This window comes from Ciconia boyciana, chromosome 3 (genome assembly GCF_034638445.1).
Source record: "Ciconia boyciana chromosome 3, ASM3463844v1, whole genome shotgun sequence".
Lineage (NCBI taxonomy): Eukaryota > Metazoa > Chordata > Aves > Ciconiiformes > Ciconiidae > Ciconia > Ciconia boyciana.
Window position 1 is genome coordinate 69,612,860 of NC_132936.1, and position 22,436 is coordinate 69,635,295.

The window sequence follows — 22,436 nt, forward strand, 5'->3', positions numbered from 1 at the left end:
TTGGTGGCTGAAGGTGAGATTGCAAGCGGCTGATTTGTTCCGTCGCAGCAATGCAAAGTGCCTGTAAACATGAAGATTATCAACTTAAGCCAGACTTATGGATGCACCACGTTACAAAAAGTTATCAAGACTGTTGTTAGGCCTGGGCCTGATTTTCCATATTACTTCTTAAAACAAATGCATCATGCTCCAAAGACACAAGATTCCCTAACATACACAAGTATCACTCACAATCCATGTAAAAATCAACAAAAGGTAAAAAACCACTTCTCATTAAAGTATATAATTCTCAGACTACTAATCCTTGAAAGTTACACTCCATCTTCTTTTTCATATTTGTGTTACCTTTAGCATATCAAGGACTGGGTTGTGAGCAAGTTCCAGAGATGTCACTGTAACCTACGTGCTAAATTGCTCTCAAATCTCCATTAAAAAATGCAACACTGAGCTAAGGTGGCCTGCAGAACCCTAGCTCTGACTTTTCTCCGCACACATGCAATAGCAAAACATCTTAATTTCATGACCAGCAGCTACTTGTTTGACATGATATAACATTTAATTCAAAGCCAAGTTGACACTGACAGGATGAGGTAGCTATTCAATATTTTGCTTCATCCTCATTATTCAGTGTGTAGTCCCAAGGTATTAGTTATGGAACACCATCCAAATGTCACCCTCACTACAGAATAATTCATTATATTATGGACTTAAAAAAAAAATAATTAAGTAGCTGAAACTGGGGTCTGCCAAATTAGACATCCAAGTTTTATTCCCAGGTTGTGTAACCTCTGAGTAAGGTATGAAGACTTTAAAGTGAAATAATTGTTAGTACTGCCTAAACTGACAACGGGCTGAGTGGCAAGGGGCAGGAAAGCAAATATATTGCCCCCCAAGGCCAAAGCTCACTTTGCTTGGGAGGGGAAGGGAGGGCAGCAGCAGCCACTGCAAGCGGGTCTGTTTCATCCACGCCCTATCTATCCAGAAGTCACCTCTGCGTTTGGACCGAAGTGAAGCACCACAGCACCACAGCATTCTTTCCTGAGAGTTTGGTAAAAAGCTCAAAGCAAGCTGTCAACGGCAATCTTCAAAAGGCTGCGACCCACCCGAATAACGAATGGATTTCCAGTAGGCCACAGCAAGCACCTGCCTGCCTGAGGACTAGTCCTCTCCAACAAATTTCAAAATCCTGCTGCAAACCAGGAAGGCACTAGAGCTCCTCAAAATTAAGGATGAATCATTTATTTATTTATATAAGCGAAGGCATAAGTCGGTCTAAATCTAGGGATCGCTGCTTCTCTATCCTCAATAACACCCACCCCAGACCTGTAATTTCACTTTACAGTTATGTTCATTTTGGGGGATCAAATTCTTTCTGCTTTCACCTCTGCCTAACTCCGCAGTCATTTAATGCCTTATTTCCATTAAGCTCGGGAGAGTTCCCAGCCCAGGGTATTTCTGCTGGAGGCCAATCCAGAATGGCGCAGCCCAGGATAGCAACCAGTTAAATCTTTTCTAATCCCCACATTCAGAAATGGTGGCTCCCAGAGGCTGGCAGGCAGGAACTGAATAGAGCAGGCAAGCTCCTATTTCTCTCACCAGGCCAAATTAATAAAAACAAAACCTGATTTCTCCTTCTCGTTTTCCTATTCTTCCTGCTCCCCAATATTTTTCCTTTCAAACAATTTTTTTTTTTGTTTGAGAAGCTTAATGTTTGGCTGCCTTCTGAAGAAACGGGCACAGTGACAGATGAAAGGCCATATTCATCGCCTAATTCAGAATAGGGAAAAACCGACTGCTGTGCATTTAAGATTCTAACAACCTTGCAATTTTGTATAGCCGTTTTCCCCAACCCATTCTTTTGAAGAAATCTGCTTTTATTCTGTTAATAACTAACCACAGTTGCAGCAGCATGGATCCGATTAGCAGTTCTTACGCTACAAAGGAGGGGGGGGAGGGCTGTGAACAGGGTTGCCAATTTGTCCACCTGGGTCCCCAGGAGAAAGATTAGATGAGGCTCTCGCTCCTTTCTTCCCCACTCGTTCGCTCCTCTGCACTAGACAGACCTCTTCAAAGCTCAGCCACTGACTTAATTTCTTTTTTTTCTCTAAAGTCTCATTTAACCGCCCCTCCACATGTTTTGCACTCTGTGTCACCGTGTCCCTCCAAAGCAATGGCGTGAATTGGGATGAGAGGGGTTCGGAGAGGCTGCGGCCGCAGCTTGCCCAGCACTTTCTCTCACACCTCTACAGGGCCTCTGAATTGCTTTTAGATTTCATAAATTATATTTTCTTAAATTTGTGCAAACCGTTGAAAAAAAGTGTCTATGTTCTTTAGGGAACAATCCAAACCCTGTAATCATACTGTATTTTTTCACTCTGTCCTTTTAAGCCTTTCATAAAAATGACAGCTTTGCTTGCATTTAGACTGAAGTAGAAGATTGCAAAGGGTTGCACGGATTTAGTCATTTGTAATTACTTGGGACACGACATTACATGTTTGTTAATGCAAAAAGCATATGCTTTGGCTAGAGAAAAAACATTCTCAATTTCTTTATAAAATGTCGATTAACCAGAATATAAAATTGTAATTGATGCAAGTGCTAAATATCTAAAAGCTCCTAACAAAGGACAGGGTAGTATTTCTTCCTTATATTTGGCTCATTTCTTCCTTCTAGAAATGAAACCTACCCTGCCACACACCTGAAACTTAAAACTTCAGAATTCCATTTAGAGAGTTAATCCAAGTTCCAAAAGGAAGAATTTTTCATTATCAATGCTCATTCTCTAGACTGCATTTATAACTATACGAGGAGAGTTTTTCTCTAAGCTGTTCCTCAGTATGTCTACTGTTTTTAAGAGCCTGAGAAGCACAACAAATGTAGCAGACATACACTTCTAGTATTTGCTACCTAATAAAAACCTTAACTCCCAATTTTAACATTGCCAAATTCTAACAAAACCGTACATCAACTTTCATTTATAATATTTGCAGTTTGTAAACATGCAAGATACCAAAGAAAGGGTGAATGTGAACTGGAATTGCTGTTTCTTATCCATATTTCTTTCCCCTTGATCCAACTACGCATAAGAATTGCTCAGAATAAATATTCATCATCAGGCAGCATTAACTCGAAAGACCAGCAGCGATGGAGTTTCACTCCTCCCTTCTCCTCCCAACTCTCTCAAGTTCAGGCAAGCAGGTGGAAATTGGAGCAGCGCTGATATGTGGCAATGAACTATTTTGCTAGTCCTGCCTGCTACTTCTCATACTAGTCCATCGCCTGTGATTAACGGGCATTTTAGTAGCAAAACGTATGTGTTCTCATTAATATTATCTTCAAAAGGAATAAACTCTTAGATAATCTAGCTTTTTCTTATTGTGTTATATTGCATATTACACAGCCCTGGTCTCAACGGTTCTCAGGGATGGGGGAGAAAAGGGCAAGTTGAATGCATAAAGGATAAAAGCACCTTGAGGCTAACCCACTTCCAAAAACCATTTGGTGGGTCTGATCTTCCTAAAGACAAGATCTATCATGCCATATTTCATCTCGCTTGACAACGATAAGCTCCAAAGACCGGTGCAGAAGCGGCGCAATTCTTCATGTATTTTTAATCAACTGAGAACTTTCATCCATCGAGCTCCCTCCGCAAGGTCACACACACCACGCACGGCCATGTGCCTCTCATGCAGTTTGCAAACGCCAACTTCTATGTCAGCTTCTGTTTGGAAGGGGGAGTATCAACATTAGCAACCCCTGGTTATATCATTTATAAACATGCAGATGTGGATTATTAAAGATTAATGCATTTTGGGATTGGTGTCGGCATTCCGTTTGTCTCACGCCGAAACCAATTCTGTTCTTCATTAGTCAACGACAACCCACATCACCCTGTTGTGGAAGAGAAATCAAAGGTGCAAGCGTGAATTGAGAATAAGTGATGAAACTGATTACTAAGAAACTTAACGGCTGTAATCAATCAACACATCACAATAATTTGAGTCCACTCTTATCTGGAGATGGGGAACAAACAGAAAAGCTCGCCACCGGAGTGAGTTGTTCTTTTGTGTTTGCTTTCTAAAAACCTGCTTTGCAATTTGACTTCCATATCTACCTACGGAGTGATGCTGTTAAAGGGCTGTTCGAATCTTTTAAGCCGCAGCTCAACCTGCATGAATTCTGTCCCTAAGGAGGAGAGAGAATATCTTGCTGTTCATTAATTTTTAAAAAAATTATTATCTGGAGGTAGTGAAAATGTTCTTCTTTTGAGGCTAAATGTCTATTTTCTAGCTGGCCCAGAATTAATTCAAGCCATATTTGCAATTGTTCGAGTTCCTTCTTCTAAGAAGGGACACACCACGTTTCCGTCTAGTCAAGTCTGACACTAACTATGAAGCATGAAGGCCGCTTTAAATATCTCTAATGGCAGTGATACACAGTCCACTGAAAAACTGAAAACTGCAACAGCCTATCCCATCACAGAAACCAAACCACTTACAACATTTATGCTCTATTTTATCTAGGTATAACCACCATCTGTCAACAACAAAAACATACTGATGGAAACGTGAGAGACTTTTCCCATTCACTCATCAATCACTGCTTAGTATTGCAAAGGACAAGAGAGTGAAAGACAACCTTTAAATTTATGATAATACACAAATTAATACCCTATTTGGCAACACAAAGAAGGAAAAAGAATCTATGTTTGTGTAGCCAAATAATGACAGAATAAAAAACCCCAAATGTTCAAAAACAAATATACACCGTATTAAATTTCTTGACAAAAACATAAGTGGGTTGAGCAAAAACAGTTAGAAAGAAATGCACAGGTTAATGATTAAATGTAAACAATAATTGTCCAAGGATGGCCTTAAAGTATACATCTAAAACTAACAACAAACATACCTGTCAAATCTTGGCGGCTGTGGTTAAGTATATTTGAATTTTGCTACGTGAACCAGAGCACATGCATAATTATGCAAAGATTTTAATTGGATTTCAACAGCCGTCATATTCTAGGTGGATTTGTACCAGCACGGGGCTACTAATGACTCACAGAGCTACAAGAAGTGGCCTGCCGTACGCGTGCTGCCATGGTGTGCACAGCAGCAGATGCCCCGCCGTGCTGGCCGTTCGGCAATTGTCAGGATGGTGAAAACAGGCCTGGCAGGAATCAACAAAGAGGACAAACCAGGTATGGGGCAGAGCACAGCTATGGGGATGGGAGCGCTACCCATCTGGCCGTCTGGGGGAGGTTTACGTGAAGCCTTTGTAGGGTGCTGGACAACCCTCAGTGCCATGCTTCCTGGACCCTGCAGGATGTTCAGTCCATGGGGCAAAAATGTTCGTCGCTGCCTTACACAGCAATTAAACACCGAAACTGAAATGTGTGACTGTGAAATATAAACATTGGTAAACCAAATATTAAGCAACTGAAAACACTTAAAACCAAAAACTACCCCTAAAAGATAACCACCCAGGGCATGCTGGTTTTGGCGATTTATTGTTTTTCTATCTGATGCTTAACTTAGAGCTGATGAAAAACAGCAGGTTGATGTTGCTGAAATACGAAACCCTCTGTTGTCAGGAGAACCTAACAGGAGAAACTCCAACAGCGTGTCTCTGTCTCATTTCATCTGGTGCACCTGCTCTGGGAAGACCACCTCTGCAGAGAAGGAAGGACATCTCCCTGATCTCTCTGGCCAGACTATGGGTATGACAGCAGTTTTGGTAGTGCCTTTTGTAGCATGGGCTCTCCTCAAGAAACTAGATTGAGACTATTTAGTTATTTCACGAAGCCTTGAGACAACAGATTATTCATCAGTTGTGACCTGGGCTGAATTCTAATAGCTATCACAGGTTAGATGCTCCATATGCTAGAAGCAATGCCTCGAGCTAGAGTGCCTCACAATTTGCTTATTTTTCCTCTTGTCAAAAGACAGAAAAACTCTAAATGTTGTTCAAACCCTTCAAAAGAAAGGGTTTTAAACTACTGCTATGTGAAACATTCATGTATTTCATTTGTAAGCATTCTGGATTTGCAAAACTGCTGAATAGATGTTTTGTGCACTAGCAGTGATTAAGAACATAGCTACGTCAATGGCATTTTGTGTTTTGTTTTTTTCTGGTCCGGATGCCAATGAACAGCATGCATCTTCCTTGCAACAAGCTGTTGCAAGATTTTTGCCTCCGGAGAAGCCAAGGGGGAAATATTGATAGATGTGTTAAAATAATCTTTCTAGACAGGGGGATCATATCCATTTTACAAGGATATAATCCCCTTTCTTGTTTTGCCATTATTTTAGGGTATCTGTAAAACTTCAACAAAAAATACAGTATTACGAATTCACTTTCATATGGTAGCCTTCTCTCCTTCAAATAATCTTTGAAAAGAGTCCATGCCATATAACATACCAGTAGTGGTGGTCAATGGAGTAAGCATGTGGAATAGCTCGATCCCAAGCAAAAGATTTTTCCAAATTCTTTTTTAAAACAACATCTGTCTGATTGACTTGTCTTACTGCAGCCACTTCTGGAAACAGCTCAACTCTTAGGCTTCTCCTTTTAAAAGGCATGAAAGAGCCTTATAAAGCCTCACTCCTGTTCAGATTTTTGCATTAAAATGTCCTTTTGGACTATGATAGACTCTTGCTCATTTTCTTCTTCTCAACATTTTAGTCACTCTAGTCTATCCACACATTGACTAACATGCACACCAAGGCAAGATTTCCTGTTACAGCTCTCTCTGGGCATCCCATTCCCCTCTTGCTCCTTTTTTGCCTGGAGTGCTAGCTGTAATTCTGATGGGTCCTGGATTTCAAGCTAGCTAGCTGATCAATACAGAAGGGGAAGACTTCCAGGTTTGCAGTGAGTAGAGTTGATCACTAAATGGAACACATGCATTGACTCATATAATTATCAAAATTAAAAATTTGGGGTCTTTTTAATCAGAGGAGGGTGCTGATCACTGGTTAGCATAAATTAAGATGACTGGCAATAACATTCCTAAGTGAGAGTATCCACACATGGGTTTCTTCCTGAAAATTATAACTCCAGCTGTATCCAAGCTCCTTGGTGAAAGAAGACATCAACACAATTGTAATAAAAATAACAATGCAGTTGATGCTTAACTGAGTGAAAATAAGCTTGTTTGTTAAGAAAGTAAATGTAACGTATTAAAAGCGCAAGTCAAAATACTGATCTGTGTGAAAAAAATACTTTTACATATTTCTAATGACGGCATTTACTATTCATTATTAGTATAGCGTACCCTTCTCTTCTATACAGATAAAAATTGCTGCAGAGGTTTAAAAATAATAGAACCTATTAACTCATATAAAATCTGCTTGTCCATCATGGGTTAAGGGATTCTTGGCCTATCAGCAATCTTCCACAGAACTCTTAATATTAAAAATTTTTGCTGCTTACACCGCAAGGGAGAAAGAGCTGACAAAAGCCTTTGGCCAGTGAGATCAAAATTCCAGGGCGGGGGTGGGGGGGATGGGACTTTAGCTTATTTACATTTTTGCTTTGTTAGTAAACTGGAATGGTTGGAGCAGGAGGGAAAGGGGAAAAAAAAAAAAAAAGAGAGAGAAAAGTGAAATTAACAACCACTAAATCTTCTGGCAACAGCAGTGCATTTTGATGATGTGCTGCATCAGCTTCCACTAATGGTTTAGGGTTGAATCAGGCACAGTTCAAGACCCAAAGCAGTGCAGGGCATCACATCTCATTCTTTGGAAGAACATGTACCCTAATTATGAAGACGGCTACAAAATAAAGAGATCAGGATTTCTGGCAAAGCAGAATAATGGTCTACTTAACAGGAAATCAGAATGCCATTTTGAATCCCTAAAAATCATAAAAGAGTAGGATTTCAGTCCTGTAATGAATGTGTGTCTGAACAAGAAGTGTCACTGTTTTGAGAGAAAACTATCTTTCTGAACAAAACCCGTTGAAGTTGCTTTTTCTGCTCTTAGGGGTTAATCTCCTTGGTCTATTCCAGTAATGCGAATGGAAACAAAGGCTGTATATGTGTGCACCACTTACCACACAAAATATCCGTCCAGTATTTCAGAGAGCACAGGAAGGAAATGCCCACTGAGCTAGGGACGTGCCAATGTCAGTGCTGCCTGTGCCAGTCCACTCCCGTGAAATTCGCGGCGTGCGGCAGAAAGCAATGCGGGGCAGCAGGCTTGCAGTGTGGTGGGGAGACAGCTTAAACAGGCAGTGGAAGAGAATCAGCCATTTGGGAGGTTTAATAGGGGGCTGTTTGTTTGTCTGCCCTTTTGATGTTAAATTAGTCTTCAATTTTGTTGCAAGGAAGGAGGCATTGGGAAAAGGATGCTTCTCTTCCAGTAAACCCTGGGAAAGCAACACCTTTATTTTAACGGCCTTCCCACCATGAACCCCCTGCAACATTTTGGCTTTCCCTAGCCATAGCTATCAGCAACACAACAGCTGCTCATTTTACAATGACTTGCTGGAGAGAGAATGATTGAAAGAGCCAATCTATGTCACATGGAGAAGCTGTGGCACAACATCGCAGGAGGTAATAGGAGAGGAATGAGGTCAGAACAAACAAGGGTAGGGTGAGAACAGAGACAAAAACAGCAGCGTACAAAATTATTAAAGGCAAGATGCTGTACTACACAATCTATGTTTAAAAACGGCGACAACCTAAACGCTGCAAACAGCAACAGAAATGCAAACAAGCTCTGTATTACTTTTTCATAGGGTCTCGTGAATATGGCTGATGAAAAAAGCTACCAAAGTCCTAGTAATGAAACAGCAGTGGGCATACACTTAGGTGAAAGCACAGTCTAATTCATACAGCTTGAAAGCCCCAGCACCCGGCAGTGTCCCACTAGTTGCGGGGTTTTAAATAGCAGCCTTGCTCGTGTCATTTTGTAGCTTGAGAAACGCAGTAGCAGCAGCAGCAATGCTACCGCAGATGCCCGGCTCCCCTCTGGAGAGCACTGCATTAGCTCACCCTTGGGAGTTCACCTTTAGCAAAAGAGCTGCAGAGACCAGGAGCTCACCCATGCCAGGGAAACAGCAACGGGCGATGTTGATTTAGCGCCATTCATAAAAATCCTTCCTGAGGAAGAGTTGCTTTTGTGTTACTGCAGCAGACCAGAAAACCACCATGCAAAATGGTGGCATGGTTTGTATGAAGAGGCAATACTTTTCACTAGGGCAGTCACAAAAATGAGCTTTTGAGCTCAGCCGAAGTGATGAAGCGACTCTGACCCTGACCTTTGGGCTCACACCCCTTCTACTTTTACCCCACAGGGATCAACTGGTTTCATAAAAGTTGTTACTTTCCCCTACACACTGTCCTGTTCCCATCCTTATCTATCATGCCTACAATAAAGCTATTTTCAACATCGCAATGTTCTTTCCCTATTCAGCAATCAGGCTGTTAAAATGCCAATCCCTATACTTGCCTGAATCTGACTGTGGGAAAATGTTATCTTTCCAGCTAGGTGGACTATCTGGCTTCATTCAACAACAGGGACAGGCTTCTGTGCCACGTACTGGGAAATACGCTGCAAATACAAGGTTACCATACTGCACATAATGCAAATACTCTGGTCCTGCCAGTGTCCCCGCTACTTTTGCCCCACCTGAGCACATGCTGCCGGTCAGAGTGGCTGGAGAGGGAAGAAATAACTGCAGGGCGTGCATGCAGCATCAGGGCTCAACACGCTCAGGCCACATTTAGTATGGAACATTCCTGCGTGCACTGAGCTTACTCCCCTTTGTTTATCTTGTTTAACCTCTGTATACAAACAGGCACGTACATTTTACACAGATACTTTTGTACTGAATACCGAAACACACGCTACTCACTGAATTTTAACCTGCATTTGGTTTACAGCACATCTGATGAAAGGGCATCACTGCTTTTGTTTCTTTTAACTGAGCTCCATGTTGATTTTTTCGTGGTTTTGTCAGCAACTGATGTTATCCCTGGGCTAATGTCAGCACTCTCCTACTCTTAGGAATTCCTCTAGTATTCAAAATGTCACAAAATAATCCAAAACTTGAGCATCAGAAAGAGAATAAACTAATCTGAAATACCAAGTACACATTGCTGCCTGACCCCCTGCAAGTAACATGCCAGATGGGTGGGGACAAAGTAAGAACTGGAATTAACGCATGCCTTTTTTTTCAATATGGGTATCTTAACAGATTTCCACAAATTTCTGAATGTACATGAATGACTGTGTGTCATACTCTATGGAGCACAAGAGAGCAAATAGCAAGCATGCCACTGGCATTTCAATTGTTATTGGTGGGGCTGGATTCCTAGTAACTTGTTGACCTTTGCAAATATTAAGAAATATATCATACAATATTCTGTACTCATGTCCAAAATTACATTATCACAATACAGAGTTGGAAAATCTCAGCCTCATCCTGCGGGTCTGAAACTACCATACAAGTCCAAGAGCCAAACACAACAAAAATACACAGTAAAAACAAAAAAGGGACCCTGTAAATAATAGAGAGAAATATGTGACAGATAGATGACACACGAACCAAACACAAAAATTATGATCAAGTATTCGCACTGGTCGATGATAAAGACATTTATCAAACACATATGTGGAGTCAAGTTCAGAATTTTGAGCACTCTGAGGGCTTGGCAGCCGAAGTTTAGATGGAATTTACCCCTGCTTTAAGTATGTGTTTTTTGCAGAAAAACGCCCTGAAAATGCAGGATTCTCAGAAAATAAATGAATTTGGAATACAGGAGTATTTATTTATTTAAGAAACCTGTCTATCGGTTGAATTCTGTTTGTTGGAACAAACTTACCTGGAATACTCGCTGGAGAAATGGGACCAGATCTCGACTGGTTGCTTCCAACAGGAGAGCCTACAGGGGAAGGCGATGGGCCCCCAGGGATGCCAGAGAGATGTGGAGAAGCATGAGGGGAGAACGGAGACTGTGCAGGGTTGCTCTGCTCCCCTTGGCTGCTCGTAGAGCCTGACGCGCTAACGGCTGAGCTCAGGGTTGCTTCGGTTCCAGTCGGCAAGTCATCAATGGATCCAGATAAATCCTGAGGAAAGAGGAAAAAAGAATGTAAGTAGTCGTATGTACTAACACTCAGGCCGCAGGACTTGAGAGCTGGCATGGTGATGAGGTCCATTTTTTTACTTATTGCAGCAGATAACTGAGAGGTTGTCTTTAACATTGGTTCATGTAGTTAAACGATGGCAGAAAATGAGTATAGTATGTACAATTCTCCGCTTAATCTCTAATTCTTTTGAGAAAAAGAACAAGCAAGGGCAACAAATGAATTGGAACCAAATTCACTCAACATTGAATTTAACCTTTTCTATCTGGATTAAGCTTTCAAAATTAATCCCACAAATTCTGCCTAAGCATACTAAAACTAATGAAAACGATACATCAGTTTCACTTTCACACAGCATTTCATTTTGGGGTTTGCTACCGTTACAATCACAGCTTATACACTTCACTTCTTAAACCATCACCAAAACGAGAGAAGAAGGGTGTAAAATACGCAGCACTTCTAACACTTGCATGCAGCTCCTTCACCTTGCAGAAGAGACACAAGAAGAGGCCCTGCCCTCAGCAGCAGCACAGGACCCGCTGCCCACCTAGGAGCAAGGAAGCCTGCTTCTCTATTTCCATAAAATACCAGTGTACAACTCAGTTTCTCTTCAATTTCATTTGAATACACTGCTAAACAGTTGTTCCATTTAAGTTAATAACTGCTGCATTTTCAATGAGAAATTTCCTCTGTAGGTCAAAGCACATCTGAATTCTAACTACGAATTGCTGGGCATATTCCCTAAAGCTGTAACATGGGAGTTATACTGATCTTTGGATCTGTGGGAGTAATTTGGTTTTTTAAATAATTGTAAAATCAGATATGAAAAAACAAGAATGCTGTGACAAAGCAAGTGCATGCCCCTTAACTGTCAGGAAAAATGTTAATTCCTGAGCATCACAGAAAAATCTCATACAAACTGAAAAGCGTGAAGATAGCTGTGCTTCTGTGACTGTTGGCAAGGCACAAGTTAAGGGACACATCACTACTTCTATTAGCGAATTAAGATGCAAACAAGAGGCAGAGAGCTACCTCACATATAAAACAGGTAATTAAATGACCTTTGAGGCTTCCAATAACTGGGATGACAGAGTGTGTTACTTTGGCTGATACTGACTTCATTTGTCTGGCTCATGCAAGTGGTTGCACCACAGACAACAGGACCCGTTGTCCGAGCAGCACAAAAAGAACTGGGCTCTGCCTGAGCAAAGAGCTCAGGAAGCAAAGCCTTACTACTGCCTAATTTTCATAACAAAAAATAAAGTTATTTTTAGAAGTTACAGAACTTGGACGAAATGCAAAGTAGTGTATTCAGAGTAAGAGTTCTGCCTGATGCTGACTACCTCTCTTACGAGGGAGGCTCACAGCCAGTCTCCCCTAAGACACAGATACAGTCAGTCTTCCAAGGCATGGAAAGAGTAAGATTAACAGTTTAAACACCAGTAACATTCATTAGAAGCCACCTAGAACGCTACGTGTTATTCCTCCTTGTGCATAAAGGTAGTAAATACAACCCACTCGACTTAGCTCTCTGCAGGACACCTCACAGACCTTATTTCCAATGAATTTCCACGAATACTTCAAGCACAACTCTCACCACAGGTTAATTTTGCTTTTTCTGACAAGCACAAAATTGTACGTGTATTTCATTAGGCATAGGAAAAGCAAAAATTAAGCTTGAAACTTCAATCTATGTGTGGACTCTGCATTCACTCAAGAGTAGACTTCCAAATCCCTACAAATGGAAATTTAATTGTGAAATGGGCAATAAACTATTTTCATTGTTTCTTTTTCAAAACTATTAGCTGTAGAAAACATAAACAAGAAATAACACCATTTGATACTGTATAGAGCAACGCTAGAGATTTTTCACAGTAGAATGTATTTGGCAAACAGGTAAGCAATTACTGCTTTTCCATACGTAATATGCTATTCTTCTAAATGGAATCAAATCACTGCTGTCGTGATGTGTAACAAATGCTGCAGGAAGTGCTGATAAAACAAATGCTACTGAAAAGCATATAATAAACCCCTGAAAACTGAATGTAGCAGAATAGAGCCTATTCTAAAGGAATACAAATTCTGCGTAAAAAAACAGATAGGCACCCAACCGATAGAAGATATAGAAAACACAGGGTTTTACGTTTAGAATAACAAAGATTTTTAAAGGGTGTGTGGATTAAAGCTTTCATTTGTTTCGGCAAGTCATGAAGTACTTGAAAAGCAAACATGCCAAAATAACGAAAAGCCATGAAGCAGTTAGCACTATCCATGATGAAATTATCTGCTGTTCAGAAACCAAGGCAAAACCCGACTGCTCCCCACAGCATCTCCCCAGCTTGCTGAGCATGCGTGTGGGGAAGAACTTGGGAACAGGAATGAAGTTCACTTTTCCCATCAGGTCGCATCTGACTTCTCCAGCCTCCCGCAGGGGTGGAGCGACTGACGAGTCCCAGGCATTTCCTCAAGTGCCCGCCTTCCAGGGATTTCCTCACCAACCTGATGCAACTCCTTCACAAAAGCGGAAAAGAAAGAGGAAAGCTTGCATGATGCCAGTTTATTTAAAGAGCGAAGCCACGCCACCCTCCCCCAGTACTTGCAGAGGGAGCAGCCAGGCGGGCTCAGCACACCCGCGGTGCCTCACGCTCCCCACGTGCACTCAGCGTCAGCACTAGGATTTCCTCCCCGGGCTGGGGAACTTTGCAATCAACTCATCTGTCGAGGATGCTACGGTGGCATTCATTCGTCAGACCCATCAAGAAAGCTGATAACGAGGTTGCTCTCAGGACAGCACCAAAGGCTGTTGCCTATCTAGATGCCTGGGCTGTGCTACACAACCTTTACCTTGTGTTACAGTGGGCTAAAATGAGAAATATCAGCCGTTCTGCACAGGGTGATTTGCAGATCATTACTTTGTATTTTTTGTTAACATACACTTCGTGGCCTTACCTAGTCTTCTAAGGTAGAAAGCCTGAGTAGCTGAGCAACTGGAAACTTCCAGCATACAAAGGCTTTAGAAACACCTCTGTTATCCACAAAAGCTAATTGGGAAATTAAAGAGAAGGAGAAGAAAGACTTTATGTGAAGCACCCGGACAGAAAGAGCACAAGTTGACTTACTGTTCTCCTATTATCAGTATTTTAATGCTTGCTTTTACCTCGCTTTAACAGAACAGTAACCAAGTCATGTGCAATTTCCACATCACAAACATTTATTTATATACAAAATACTGTACACGTACACATTATATACATAAATTACATAGATATACTTGCATTTACTTAGCATATCCATATGTAAAGCTATTAAAAAGCCTACTAATAAGAGAAATTCACAGTGGTTTAAGCATACAGCCTAGTTAACAAAGAAGCTCTGTAACTAATACTCCTCTAGAGGACAATTTAGTCAGCAGGGCACCAACTCTATTCTTCTTTTATAAGTACTATCAGATCTATGATGCCTGTAAAGAACAGAAAGACCTTACTTAGTGCATCTCATTCAAACCAAGACACCTTCAAGCTACAGTGCTTCCATTTATCTTGTTGGAAAGTTGGCAGGTTAGGTAATTGCTGGGATTCTTTTAAGGGGCTGAAGTCCCTGTACCCTAAGGCATGCCTTAAATTTGCCTCTTTTCAGAGGCTTTTTCTGGAAAGCACTCGTTTCTTCCAGTAAAATGTAGCAAGTCTAGAATTACCAGAAATCTCTTGTTTCTTGTAATCTTCCTATTCTTGTCCATGGTATTGGCATGACTATACTTTCTAATGTTGCACCAAATCTAAGAAAAAATGAAGGACAAAATAATTTTTTTTCCCGTCACAAATCCATATTACAGTTCTGTATTCTCTTATGTCAGCTTTACATCCTGTATTATTCAGGACATCCTAGCCAGCTTTCAAAGTTCATTTCTAGATAATACCTTGATTACAAACTGAAATGTCCCTGCACAGGATTTATCTCTTTTAGCAAAGTGTTTTATCTCTGACTATCTTCACTTCTAGCCTCACCTTCCACCCATGCACAACCTTTATTCTTGTCCCTCTGACAAGTACAAGAGCTAAAATGAACAGGATCACATTGTGCTTGGGATTATAATGTTATGCCTTCCTGGTGGTACGATCTTATCAGACTGACAGGAGAGACACTCTTGAAACAGCACACCAATTTACTATTGCAACACGGCCAGCAAGGGGTAGAAGAAAGCAAACTGCTTATACAGAGCCAGGAAACCCAAAGTTACTTACAAAGAGAGCACCAGAAAAAAAAATAAACACATCCATATATAATATAATAAAGTTAACTTACTCAAGGAATACAACTAGATCTAATAAACAGCAAAAAGGAGACTACAGTAACTCAATAATACCACTGCAATTTTACACAGAGAGTGTGACAGGATTAGAGCATTCACCATGGAGCAAAAATTTACACCGCAAACACTTCACGCAGTTGCTGGTTTTGCTCAAGAGTGTCTCAGCAGACATAAAACAATATTTTACTAAAGGGATTCCTTGCTAAACACCTACAGTTGAAAAATGATGAGCACCTTCTCTGAGCACATCAGTAAAAAGGGAAAGTGTGGAGCACCTTGCTAACTGAGCTCCTACGCCGCTAAATTACACCCTAAGTTCACTGACAGGTTACTGTCATTTGGGGTTCTCTTGCAGGGACTGTGCGGAGCATATACAACCTGGGATTTATTTAAACTTCCCAACTATTGCCTATTGGTTCCTTTATGCTCAGGGACTAGAAGAAAAGCAGAGGTATTCTGTAGACATTAAAATTGAAGACACACAAAACCTCCTGGTCTCCCAGAAGCTGAAAATCCCAGACTCTACCCTACCATCCGTTTTGCTAGCACGAATCCCAGCACTATGTGTAGGGAACTGCAGCAACCAACTGACTGGCTGCAGGATCAAAGCCCTGCTCACTCCATTCAGGCCTTCCTGCAGTATTTTTATTAGGATGGAGGATGGTGCTGCTCAAAAGACAGGATCCTGCATGAAATATCCATCTCCTTAACATGAATCACCGCTTTAGAAGTAAAATTATATACACACACAAACATATTTTACATGTAAGTATGTAAATATATATTCAAGCAGACATACACTCTGCTATTGTTTTGGAGCCATGGGGGATTATGAACAATATGCTCTGTAATTGAGATTAACTTTGAACAAATGAGTTGGCTGACAAACACACATATGCACACAAAGGGAAAACCCACAATAGCTCTGTTTAAATTTCAAGATATTTGTAAGACCTCTTTTCATCACAACGCAGCCTATAATAGCATGTTTCAAGAAGTCTTCCAAAGGCCCTGCTGGTCACATTGTCAAGGCAGCGAGTGAGCTAACAGTCTCTCATCGCCTGCGCAACCGGAAAAACACACGGGCACAGCAACGATGGGGACCACGAGGAAAATCCTTTCATTTCCAAAGGCTGCTACCCCCCACACGAGTGTCTTCCTTCCACGCCAGCTACGTTGCAACCCTCAACTAGGCACATCAAACATACTTAATGCACATCCTTAAAAAATTCTTCTTTAACAGGAGACAGCAAGGCTGCCGTTACATTTTTGCCAAAGTGCCTTTTACACCCCTTACTGAAATGAATTTGGGGACAGAAAACAAGGTTCATTCTCTGAATCTTGTTAATTCAAGGTTTGGAGAAGGAAAACTAGACAAGATCACTTCCATTTCAAACACCTCCTTGAGGAAAAAGCTTGATTTTTATTGACGGGCACAACTCTACCTCAGAACATGCTATTGTAAGGAGAGGATTTGTTTCATACTGAAAACATACTTGCAAGACAAACTCAGACTTTGACAATAGCTGGGTAGAGGTACTTTTTAGTTAGTCATGGTACTTGTCAGTCTTACTTTATTCCACTTACCGCATGTTTTAGTGTTTTTAACCAAATTTTTAACTTTAACCTCTATGTGGTAAACTATTCATGCAATACTCTAGGTAAAGGAAATTCTAAGTATATGATAAAAACACTGGCTTCTTGCACTAAATTTAGTGACAAAGCACCACTTGCTGGGGAAACACATTCCCTTCATTCTGCAGACCTCATACGCTTCCCAAAATAACTCAGTTACTGAACTGTGTTGCAAGGACTCCGATCAGTATCAAGTACTTTCTCTGAGAAGTTATACAGGGAAGTCCCCGAGGAATGCAAAATCTTTTCCCCAAAAGCCCTATACTCACTCAAGCAATGGAGAAAAAGTGTAAGCAAACAATGCAGTGCCAGTGCTCTCTCTGCCTGCTGTCTTTTCAACCTATGGGATCCTGGAATTACATCAGTCTTCAAGAAATTATCTACAAAAAGCCAACTTGGAAAAACAGATTCAAGTCACAGCTTACTACCTAATCGCTAAGCAAATGACTGTTTTGGATAGTTCTTACTTGTAATTTGGATATGAAATTCATTCCCAGTCTTAAAAAATCCCCCTGATTAAAAGTGCACAGAAAACATTGTTTCTAAGAAAAGTGTCAGTCCTAATAAATAAATACTTGCTGAGAGTGAGGAAAGAGTAAAGTTTGCTTTTTTGTTTTCTAAACAGGTTCACTAAAGCTGGTATGAATTTTGCTGCTGACTTCAACTGACTTGGGTTTTTCTCCAGACAGTCAAGTGAATGGGAATGTTTCATCTGCCAAATGTAAGGCATCTTAAGTGGACCCGCTGCAAAGTCAGAACCAAACAAATAGTCATACCTTTTTTTCCCCCCTTCTTTTCCTTTTTTAGGTAACTCCTGGTCCTACAATATGAACATCAAAGTGTACCTGATGAGTTGGTGCAGTGTCACTGGCTCAGATCTCAGGATAAGGACCTGAGCTGTTAGGACTACACAGACTGCGCAGGAGAGGCTGTGGCTGAAGGCGCACCTCCTCACACACGTGCCCGCAGACTTGCACGTTCGACAGCGAACACCGCTGCGACAGCACAGTCCGCAAGGGTCAAGAGGTGCAACTGGCCTTCCCAGCTGCCAAGGCAGGACTGCCAGCCTAACAAGGAATATGATTTTGTTCTGCTGAATATGGCATCTCACTCTAGCATTCTATTCCCAGTTCATTTAAAGAAAGATTAATTTCTTACTACATTTGTTTAACAAGCAAAGGATCTGTGTTTGTAAGACAACCTTAACTAGAAATAAAAATAGTTGACCTGTGCATACAGGTGTCCAAGAACAGAACATGATATGCCCGTATCTGTCAGACACAGGATGAGAAGAAGTTGCCAAGATGGATAAGTCACACTTCTGTGCCTACACTGATCCACAATGGGATCTTATTTGCTTGTCCAGACAAGAGCTTTATAGCAAAAGCAACTTAGGGCAATTAGAAATTCAAAACTGACAACGTAGCTTCGAGGCACCAGATGAAAGCCCAGACAACCGCACACCTCCCTGCCCGTGCTGAGTGCCACTCATTACCGGGTCTGCAGCTCCCTGACAGTTAACGGGAAGGAGGCTCCTGAGGTCTCCAGCTGCATCAAGAAATCTCCTAATGGCATAAAAAAAGTTGCTAGTTTACAAACATTGACTCCCGTGTATGAAACGATAAATACTAATGACCCATGTGCTATCAAAGCAAATTGACAAAGTCTAACAAGGACTGTAAACAGGTAAGACACAGACTTGTCTGACAACAATACTTCTTTATATCAAAAATAAACAGTAAATCTCCAGAACAGAAAAACAATAACACAGCATCTCTCGAGATACGAACTTCACTGTTTATCTCTGAAGCAAAATGCTTAGCACATAGAATTTCTGGAAATAAAATTTAAAAACAAAAAGCCACAAACCCTTAGGAGCCATTTGCTTCTTCAGTATTGTAGCAAAGAAAAATTCTCAGCCAACAACTCTTGTAGCTACAGCATCAGCTATTTATCATCAATAAATCATCAACATTTAAAACAACCAAATCAATGAAAACCACAACAAATTGCCCCTATGAAGAAGAAAGAAAAGTTGCATTTGCGTAACAGCAACCTAATAAAATTTAGTCGTACTCATACTACTTCCCGTCCATAGTTTCCTCAGTGCCAATCTTAACCATCCCCAAACACAAAATCCCTTCCATTAAACTTAAGGTTTTTTCATATAAAGAACAATGAGGTGAGACATAACAACTTCCTTCTTTTGCGTCTCTTTGGATTACAACCATTTTCTAGATCACGTAGCCTATAGCTACCTCCCCAGGGAGAAGACAGACTGAACTGGCAGGATAAAACAGAGAGGAAGCTGACTGAAGGAAAACATGCAGAACCTTTCAAGCTCTCTGGAGCTTGTCTTTTTGGGGATTACTATCCTCCTCCCCCTCTGCAGCAAGCTTAGAATTTGAGCAGCCACTGGGCAAATGCCCTGCTCGCCAGCCCTGCCTGCTTTCCTAGCTGTGTTTCTGGCCATGTTGAATCCAGCATCGCAAAGTCACAAGGAAAACACCATGCGCCTGCCATTCCCCCTCCCATTACCTACTTGTTCTACTTTCACAGCTGATGTAGAAAGAAATCAGACCAAGTAAGCAAAGAGAGGAGTACTGAATCACAAGACAGACAAACATGGATTTGAGTAAAAGCATATGAGAAAGAAGAACAAGACATTACCAAAAGAACATATGGGTCAGTAGATCTGAAACAGACCAAAAATTTTAGCAGGAGCAGCAGCAATATGCATTAGAAATTATTGTTTACTCCCTTTATTCCATTTACTCTGGCTACCACACTTTTGGAAACTTGCAGCACATGCAGTCAGACATAGACCATCTATTTTATAGAATCATAGAATAGTTTGAGTTGGAAGAGACCTTCAAAGGTCATCTAGTCCAACCCCCCTGCAGTAAGCAGGGACATCTTCCACTAGACCAGGTTGTTCAGAGCCCCATCCAGCCTGACCTTGAATGTTTCCAGGGATGGGACATCCACCAACTCTCTGGGCAACCTGTTCCAGTGTTTCACCACCCACATTGTAAAAATTTTTTTCCTTATATCTAGTCTGAATCTACCCTCTTTTAGTTTAAAACCATTATCCCTTATCCTATCGCAACAGGCCCTGCTAAAAAGTTTGTCCCCATCTTTCTTATAAGCCCCCTTTAAGTACTGAAAGGCTGCCATAAGGTGTCCCCAGAACCTTCTTTTCTCCAGGCTGAACAACCCCAACTCTCTCAGCCTTTCCTCATAGGAGAGGTGTTCCATCCCTCTGATCATTTTTGTGGCCCTCCCCTGGACCCGCTACAACAGGTCCGTGTCTTTCTTATGCTGAGGGCTCCAGAGCTGGACGTCTACTCCAGGTGGGGTCTCACCAGAGCAGAGTAGAGGGGCAGAATCACCTCCCTCGACCTGCTGGCCACACTTTTGATGCAGCCCAGGATACGGTTGGCCTTCTGGGCTGCGAGCGCACACTGTCGGCTCATGTCCAGCTTTTCATCCACCAGTACCCCCAAGTCCTTCTCTGCAGGGCTGCTCTCAATCCCTTCATCCCCCAGCCTGTATTGATACTGGGGGTTGCCCTGACCCAGGTGCAGCACCTTGCACTTGGCCTTGTTGAACCTCATGAGGTTCACGTGGGCCCACTTCTCGAGCTTGTCCAGGTCCCTCTGGATGGCATCCTGTCCCCCAGGCATGTCAACTGCACCACTCAGCTTGGTGTCATCTGCAAACTTGCTGAGGGTGCACTCTATCCCACTGTCTATGTCATTGATGAAGGTTTTTGATATTAAACAGTACTGGTCCCAATACGGACCCCTGAGGGACACCACTTGTCACCGACCTCCATCTGGACGTTGAGTCATTGACCACTACCCTCTGGATGCGACCATCCAACCAATTCCTCATCCACTGAACAGTCCACCCATCAAATCCGTATCTCTCCAATTTAGAGAGAAGGATGTTGTGGGGGACCGTGTCAAAGGCCTTACAGAAGTCCAGATAGGTGACATCCGTAGCTCTTCCCTTGTCCACTGATGTAGTCACTCCATCATAGAAGGCCACCAGGTTGGTCAGGCAGGACTTGCCCTTGGTGAAGCCATGCTGGCTGTCTTGAATCACCTCCCCGTCCTCCATGTGCCTTAGCATAGTTTCTAGGAGGATCTATTCCACAACCTTCCCAGGCACAAAGGTGAGGCTGACAGGTTGGTAGTTCCCAGGGTCATCCTTTCTACCCTTTTTAAAAGTGGGTGCAATGTTTCCCTTCTTCCAGTCACCAGGGACTTCACCTAACTGCCATGACTTTTCAAATATCATGGAGAATGGCTTGGCAACTACATCAGCCAATTCCTTCAGGACTCTGGGATGCATCTCGACAGGTCCCATAGACTTATGTATGTTCAGGTTCCTCCGGTGGTCACGAACCTGATCTTCTCTTACAGTGGGAGGGACTTTGCTCCCCCATTCCCTGTCTTGCGGTCCATCTACTCAAGAGGTGTGGGAGGAGAGGTTACCAGTGAAGACTGAGGCAAAGAAGTTGTTGAGTACCTCAGCCTTCTCCTCGTCTGTTGTTACCAGTTCGCCAGTCCTGCTCATCAAGGGGGGTACGCTTTCTTTGACCTTCCTTTCCTGGCTGACATACCTGTCATTATTTGCATCCTGAGACTACATATGTATTCAAAAGAGATTCTGCAGGTATGGCTCAAGCAAAAAGGAGCAAACACCACTTTAGAATACCATAACATGAAATGTGGTAAAATTCACACCATATCTATCTTGCAGTACGCCCACACATGACTGCAGTGCAGAGATTCTCAATAGGTCTATGCAGGGTAGCTTACGTAGGAGAAGCTCTTTAAACACGACCACACAACCTCACATAGCTTAATTTACCTTATTGTTTACTACTACAGGCATACCCTGAGTCACAAAGCACCTATTTTGCAATTATAAATTAACATCTTTCCACATGTGCTTCTCAGACTACCCCACATGGCATTCAGAAGGCATTAACCGTGCTGTTGAAAAGTTTGGACCTACAGTACTATCTGATTTGGAGACTCCAGTGGAGAGAACAGAAAAAGTGTTGGTCCAACAATCAATTGTCCACCTATCACTGAAAGTAGATCTTTTTATCCCACAGTAAATTAGGCAAGTCAATAACAAGTGAGCTGTTCTGGCAGCCCAAGGCTACCTATGTGTGGACCACGATAAAGGGCTTAAATAACCGATGAACCTATACACCTGTATGGCCAAGGTTTAAAAGCTCTTGATCTACAGCACTTGCCCTTTGTTTTGGCATATTAATACACTTTGTAGAGTAAACCAACCCTTTGTATGGTTTGATAGAAAGGATGTCCCAGCAGGTTACTGTGGGAATAAGGATCTACGAAACATAGTTTTTCATTAGCTT

At 41.8% G+C, this 22,436-nt stretch overlaps 1 protein-coding gene across 7 annotated transcripts in view; it reads right to left on the minus strand.

Moving 5' to 3' along the window:
- The window catches only part of ARID1B (AT-rich interaction domain 1B), a 337,147-nt gene that overhangs the window by 90,850 nt on the left and 223,861 nt on the right, over positions 1-22,436 (minus strand). For all 7 annotated transcript variants that reach the window (XM_072856051.1, XM_072856055.1, XM_072856053.1 and 4 more), the window contains one exon: positions 10,830-11,073. In XM_072856051.1, coding sequence (XP_072712152.1) covers positions 10,830-11,073 — 244 coding nt within the window. The remainder of the gene's footprint in view (positions 1-10,829; positions 11,074-22,436) is intronic.